Source organism: Erinaceus europaeus, chromosome 6, assembly GCF_950295315.1.
Source record: "Erinaceus europaeus chromosome 6, mEriEur2.1, whole genome shotgun sequence".
Lineage (NCBI taxonomy): Eukaryota > Metazoa > Chordata > Mammalia > Eulipotyphla > Erinaceidae > Erinaceus > Erinaceus europaeus.
The window spans coordinates 5,348,732-5,355,808 of NC_080167.1; the positions used below are offsets into that span (position 1 = coordinate 5,348,732).

General features: G+C 52.8%; 1 protein-coding gene across 2 annotated transcripts in view; it reads left to right on the forward strand.

Moving 5' to 3' along the window:
- The window catches only part of CORO1C (coronin 1C), a 73,216-nt gene extending 66,404 nt beyond the window's left edge, over nucleotides 1–6,812 (forward strand). For both annotated transcript variants that reach the window (XM_060192941.1, XM_060192942.1), the window contains 5 exons: nucleotides 1,084–1,188; nucleotides 2,520–2,665; nucleotides 4,717–4,774; nucleotides 4,873–5,118; nucleotides 5,867–6,812. In XM_060192941.1, coding sequence (XP_060048924.1) covers nucleotides 1,084–1,188; nucleotides 2,520–2,665; nucleotides 4,717–4,774; nucleotides 4,873–5,118; nucleotides 5,867–5,986 — 675 coding nt within the window. In that variant the 3' untranslated portion in view covers nucleotides 5,987–6,812. The remainder of the gene's footprint in view (nucleotides 1–1,083; nucleotides 1,189–2,519; nucleotides 2,666–4,716; nucleotides 4,775–4,872; nucleotides 5,119–5,866) is intronic.
- The last annotated feature ends 265 nt before the right edge of the window (nucleotides 6,813–7,077 follow it).

The window sequence follows — 7,077 nt, forward strand, 5'->3', positions numbered from 1 at the left end:
TGAGTGAGTGTGTGTGAATATTGAGAGTGTGAGTGAGTGTGTGTGAATATTGAGAGAGTGTGAGTGAGTGTGTGTGAATATTGAGAGAGTGTGAGTGAGTGTGTGTGAATATTGAGAGAGTGTGAGTGAGTGTGTGTGAATATTATTGAGAGAGTGTGAGTGAGTGTGTGTGAATATTGAGTGAGTGTGTGTGAATATTGAGAGTGTGAGTGAGTGTGTGTGAATATTGAGAGAGTGTGAGTGAGTGTGTGAATATTGAGAGAGTGTGAGTGAGTGTGTGTGAATATTGAGAGAGTGAGTGAGTGTGTGTGAATATTGAGAGTGAGTGTGTATGAATATTATTGAGAGAGTGTGAGTGAGTGTGTGTGAATATTGAGAGAGTGTGAGTGAGTGTGTGTGAATATTTAGAGAGTGTGAGTGAGTGTGTGTGAATATTGAGAGAGTGAGTGAGTGTGTGTGAATATTGAGAGAGTGTGAGTGAGTGTGTGTGAATATTATTGAGAGAGTGTGAGTGAGTGTGTGTGAATATTGAGAGTGTGAGTGTGTGTGTGAATATTGAGAGTGTGAGTGTGTGTGAATATTGAGAGAGTGTGAGTGAGTGTGTGTGAATATTGAGAGTGTGAGTGAGTGTGTGTGAATATTGAGAGAGTGAGTGAGTGTGTGTGAATATTGAGAGAGTGAGTGAGTGTGTGTGAATATTGAGAGAGTGAGTGAGTGTGTGTGAATATTGAGAGTGTGAGTGAGTGTGTGTGAATATTGAGAGAGTGTGAGTGAGTGTGTGTGAATATTGAGAGAGTGAGTGAGTGTGTGTGAATATTGAGAGAGTGTGAGTGAGTGTGTGTGAATATTGAGAGAGTGTGAGTGAGTGTGTGTGAATATTGAGAGAGTGAGTGAGTGTGTGTGAATATTGAGAGTGTGAGTGAGTGTGTGTGAATATTGAGAGTGTGAGTGAGTGTGTGTGAATATTGAGAGAGTGTGAGTGAGTGTGTGTGAATATTGAGAGAGTGTGAGTGAGTGTGTGTGAATATTGAGAGAGTGTGAGTGAGTGTGTGTGAATATTTTTACATTCCTCTCCCCCTCCAGAAAAACATGCAGGAACCCATTGCTCTCCACGAGATGGACACGAGTAATGGGGTGTTACTGCCTTTCTACGACCCTGACACCAGCATCATCTACCTATGTGGAAAGGTGAGCAGGCGGTGGGTGTGCTGCTTGGCGCTGGACATATCCCTGGGAGGGCGGAAATCTGCTTCAGGGATGTTGAGGATGAGCGAAGCGTTGGGTCGAGTCCCCGCTTTGGGAGTCTCGCGTCGTCTTGAACTGACAGAAGGGCCGTGTGTAGCTAGGTACTTGGCCAGCGGTGAGCTGGGTCTCAGGTGTTGGCGTGCCGGCAGGGACCTCTGTGCCGTGGCGAGAAAGAGGACTTGCTTGAGATTGTTTTGTGCCCAAGCTCCGAGTACCGTGCGACAGGGAGTCTAGACACCGCCTCTGCTGGTGTGAGGGACAGGTAGACAGTTTGCCAGATCTCATGCCGCAGTCTCCTGGCTGGCACGAGAGTGGCACCTAGCCAGCGGCCTGTCCCACAGAGAGAAAAGTGTTGTGGGTCTGAACTTCTCCAGAGAACTCTGCTTGTTCCTGGAGTTTAATGTTGGGGCCATAGCCTTAAAAATGAGTGTGCTGGGAGTCAGCTGTAGCGCAGCGGGTTAAGCGCAGGTGGCACAAAGCACAAGGACCGGCGTGAGGATCCCGGTTCGAGCCCCCCAGCTCCCCACCTGCAGGGGAGTCACTTCACAAGCGGTGAAGCAGGTCTGCAGGTGTCTATCTTTCTCTGCCCCTCTCTGTCTTCCCCTCCTCTCTCCATTTCTCTCTGTCCTATCCAACAATGACAACAATAATAACTACAACAATGAAACAACAAGGGCAACAAAAGGGAATAAATAAACAAATATTTTTAAATTTCTAAAAAATGAGTGCACTATTGGTGTATGGCACCAAAGTAAAGGGGGGGTGGGGGGCTCTCCAGCCCTGGCGCACAGTGATGGAAGGAGGCCTGTGGGCTGGGTGGTGAGAGTGTTTTGCGGAACACAGACTTTACACACATACCAACAATCATATTGACTTAAACCATTACCCGCCCCCAGTAAAACGAGAAGAAAAGTGTGACCTGACCGAAGTTTCGAGAGGCGACAGTCAGAGGAAGGCCCCACAGGAAATGTGCTCTGTGAGCTCTGCCAGACTAAACTGTCTGGTCATTCAGCTTCAGGCCATTCCGATTTCCTGTCAGCGGGCGATAACCTCAGCTTATTCCTCATTCTCGCGTGGGTCCAGTTTTCCTCAGAGGTCCTTATAGCTGAGATGGCTGAGTCACTAAGCCTGGCTCTGCCTTGGTGTCCAAAACTGAGTTTCCCGGTGACCTGTCACTGTCAGAGTCCCCATCGCCGCTGGCCGTGTGGGGCGAGGCTTGCAGGGGGTCCGTGTGGCAGAGACCTTCAGCGTGCCCTGTCTCTGGTTCCTCGCAGGGCGACAGCAGCATCCGTTACTTTGAGATCACGGATGAATCCCCGTACGTCCACTACCTCAATACATTCAGCAGCAAGGAGCCGCAGAGGGGGATGGGCTACATGTCCAAGAGAGGGCTTGACGTGAACAGATGCGAGATCGCCAGGTGAGGAGTCGGCACGAGGGTCCCCTGGAAGGTGCCTCTGTGCAGAAGAAACCCAAGTCGCAGGGCTCTTTTTTCTAAATCTCCTGATCTAGCCACGTCCTTCTCCAGTCTTCACATTACGTAGCTTGGAGCTACATGTGGCAGCTGCAGCTGCAGGGACGTGTCGGCGGTGTTTTGGACACTTACTTGAAGAAAGAGGCCTTTACCTCTTGGCTGCAGGCTGAGGCTCTGGCCGGTGTCTCCCCCAACCCCATACCCTCCAGAGGCAAAACAGGGAGCCAGTTAGAGGTGATCTTCCCGCCCGGTAGAGAGATGGGCCACACAGATCCTCACTCTGAGAGACCAGGGACGGGGTTCTTCTGTGACTGACTCCTGCCTCCTCTCTGTCACAGCAGAGGTCACTTCCTAAGAGGCCTCACTTCTCACAGTGGTCAGCAGAACAGAGGGACTCACCGCTGGCTGCTGCAGCCATCTTGTCATGGGGCGAAGAGAAGTCTTCACCACTTAGAGCTGATTGTTTCAGACAGAGACGGAAGGAAGGAGAGAGAGAGGGAGAGAGAGGGAGAGGGGACACTGCCAAGGCTTTCCCCAGTGTGGCGGAGGCCAGGCTCAAACCCAGGCATTTTTCTAGTGTGTCATTCTGTTTCTACCACATAATTGACATGTCTTCATCTTAGCAATAAGAGAATTTTAAAATAGCAGACCCCACCCCACCCCCGACAAATCTCGAACACTTCATAGCTGGAGCAGTGAAGGAAAACCTGCCCCGGGTAACTGAAGACAGTGAGGTTGAAGCTAGGTCACTCGCACTCCCTGGCCCAGAGGTAGGGTTGCACGCAGTATGGGGGACATATTTTGCCATCACCCGTGAGCTGAGGAGGCCATTTCAGCGTGACAGGCCAGGACACCTTGCACTGAGTGTCTCAGACACTTGTTACAAGCAGACACCATGTCCCAGACATGCCAGGTGGCTTGTCTCTGGGGCCCCTCCCAGCATCCTTCTGGGTGAGGTGGGCTTCTGTCACCGCTTTTGGAGAGAGTGATTGAAGCTTGGGGCGGCCGTCACCTGCCTGGGCACTAGGAGTTGTTGGGGGCCAAAGCCTACACCGTCCTCCTCAGCCCTGCACCCACTGCTCTTTCCAAGTTGCCAGCCATTTCTTGAATTTTATGCCTAATGTGTTTTGCCTGGAGGCCAAACTTAGAACTCCAGTGGGCTATTTTCTTGTCTGGTTTTATTTATTTATTTATTTATTAATATTTATTTATTCATTTATTTATTCCCTTTTGGTGCCCTTGTTGTAGTTATTATTGTTATTGATGTCGTCATTATTGGATGGAGAGAGGAGGGGAAAACAGAGAGAGGGAGAGAAAGACACCTGCAGACCTGCTTTACCACTTGTGAAGCGACTCCCCTGCAGATGGGGAGCCGGGGGCTCGAACCCGGATCCTTAGCCGGTCCTTGCGCTTTGCGCCACGTGCACTTAAGCCGCTGCGCTACCGCCGGACTCCCTCTTGTCTGGTATTAAAAATCATATTCATCAGGGCCAGTTGGTGGCGTACCCAGCAGAGCTTACATGTTGACAGCAGCCATGGACCCGGGTTCAAGCCCCCGGCCCCTGTCTGTATGGGGTGAGGCTTCCCAAGCAGTGAACCACATTCAAATTCTCTTCACACTTAGGAGTGTTCAGGCCCATCGCCTCAGTCCCAGGCCCCGGCAGGCGTGCCGCTGCTGTAAGCAGACCTTGTCACTGACTGGCGACCCCCAGAGTGTGGGGATTTGGCCGTCAGTGCGAAGAGGGCACAGTCACAGTCCCCTCTCTGCCCTGGCTCTGCCTGTGCTTCCCCTGTCCTGGCAGGGCCACCCTTGGCGCCTGTTTTCTCCTCTCTGATGTGGGAGCACTAGGCTGTGTTTCATTCTGGGGAGGACAGGTGAGGTGAGGAGCCACGGGGTTCCCACCCGACGCTGCACCATGGGGAAGTCACAGCTATTCTGCCTCGTCCTTGGCCTCCTTCTCACGTAATGCAACTTTGCGTTTCTCTCTCCTTTGAAGATTCTTCAAACTCCACGAGCGGAAGTGTGAGCCTATTATCATGACTGTTCCCAGGAAGGTAAGTGGGTTTCCCCTCGCAGTCCATGGCTCAGAGAGGAGAAGGTTTGGCCCATCTCCTTGCTCACCTGAGTGTGTCCCCTCCCCATATCTCCCCAGTCGGACCTTTTCCAAGACGATCTGTATCCTGACACGGCCGGGCCCGAGGCAGCATTGGAGGCGGAAGAGTGGTTTGAGGGGAAGAACGCAGACCCCATCCTCATCTCCCTGAAGTACGGCTACATCCCCGGCAAAAACAGGGATCTCAAGGTGGTCAAGAAGAACATTCTGGATAACAAGCCCACTGCAAACAAGAAGTGTGACCTGATCAGTGCCCCCAAAAAGACTGCAGACACGACCGGCGTGGTAAGGGCAGGGGGGAGGCCGGGGAGGTGCTTGGCAGGCTCGCACCCTATCGAGCCGTGGGCGAGCGCTGCCCACAGAGCCACCTGACTCCTCTGGCTGTTTGAGTGACAGGGAACTGGTCTCCATCCGGTTGACTCGGACAGCGGAGAGAAACTCCTGGATCGCTCAGCCTGCCTTTCCCCTGGCTGTGTGCACCCACCTTGGGTTAGGGCAGATGGAGCACAAGGGCACGGGTTTCAGGCTCCAGTGCCAGAGGCCTCAGGGAGGGAGCTGGCAAGACAGCCCGCTTGCCTTGTGTGAGCCATGCTGGTGGCATTCTGGGGACTGAAGCCTGACTGGGCGGCGGTGGGGAGAGGGAGGGGGTTCCAGGTGGGAGGGGAGCCTCGGTGGCCTGTGAGTTAGGGACTCAGCTCCACGGGGGAAGAGGCCCAGGCCTCTGAGAGAAGCCAGCAGGCCGGCCGAGGGAGTTAGCCCCGAGCAGGCTCGCCCACGCCACACTGGCAGAGCAGCCGTCCCCAGAGGAGTCGCATGGCTTTGGGTGGGTGGCTGGTAGGACAGCCTGGGAGGAACCCGGCTCATCCTGCAGTCTGCGCCCCGAGAAAGCCTGTACGGGTGGGCACACAGGCGAGGGGAAGTCCCTCTGTGACGAGCGAGATCTAAGCCACCATGTGCGCCCCCGTCTGGGGGGAGAGGGCTCCACAGTTTGTCATTGCCTCCTCCCCTCCCCCTTTTCTTTTTGTCTCCTTAGCAAAACGAAGCCAAGTTGGACGAGATTTTAAAAGAGATCAAATCTATAAAAGACACAATCTGCAATCAAGACGAACGCATTTCCAAGTTAGAACAGCAGATGGCGAAGATCGCAGCCTGAAGACTCACCCCTCACCCCCCCGAAATGGGAGCAAGGACTTGCGCTGGGTTGCTGTTGTGGGTATAGCGGGGTGGGGGGGAATGCCACCCGGAGACACTCCACCCCCGCCCGTCAGCCGCACGGGCCGTGGTCCAGTGAGGACTCAGTCTCTCCCCGATTTGCAGAAACAAAATGTGATTCTGAAAGCTGAACTTTTTAATCAGAAAGCTGTTTTTTTTTTTTAAGATGGGGGATGTTCTAAGTGTTAATGTGACTTGCTGAAGTTTTAAAAGACAAAAGTGCTACTTTTAAATCCCAGATCTTCTGAGTTTTAGACAGCAGACCCATTCTGATTCAATGTCACGCCCAAGTACCTTTCTTTTTATATATATATACACACAAATAGGGACCAATGCCACGTTGCTTTTTAAATCTTTTTTTTTTAACATTGCCAAAACCAAAAGTAGCTTTTTTTCCCATTGTATTTTGCTACTTTGCAGTATTTGTTAGCGGGATTCTTTTTTTTTTCCCCCTTAATTTGAAAGGGACAGCACTGTGTATGTTTATAAACTAAATGAAGATATTATTTTATACAAACTCTCATCTGAGAACAATCAGCAACGGCCCCGCCAGCCCATGGGCCTGGCCAGGGGGACCCAGAGAGTCACATGGTCACCTGTCCCTGCTCCTTGCTTTCACTTCTCCCTGAGCCTCCTCATCCCCAAAGCCACTCGGCCTCTTCCCCTTCCCCCCCACCCCCACCCCCCCAGGAATTAGGTGGTTGTACCAGAGTGAGGTGCTGCTTCCTGGTTACCCTGTGCTTCGGATGATTATAAGCTGACCTGAACCCGCATGCGTTTCTGCCATTTGTTTCACGCTGGGCCCGGGGCAGCCCCCTCCTTCAGGGCTGGGCAGACGTTGGCCTGGAGGAAGCACACGCTGGGAGCACTGCCCAGTGGCTTCCTCGCCATCCTCACGGAGGGCACCAGAGGAGGAAGCCCTCCCCTCCTCTCACAGAGGCAGCCACATCTCTCAGGGCCCCCCCCCCCCCCAGTCCCAGCCACTCCTTTGCTTCCCACCTTTGCACCCTTTCTAGAAGTGGCCTGCTCCCC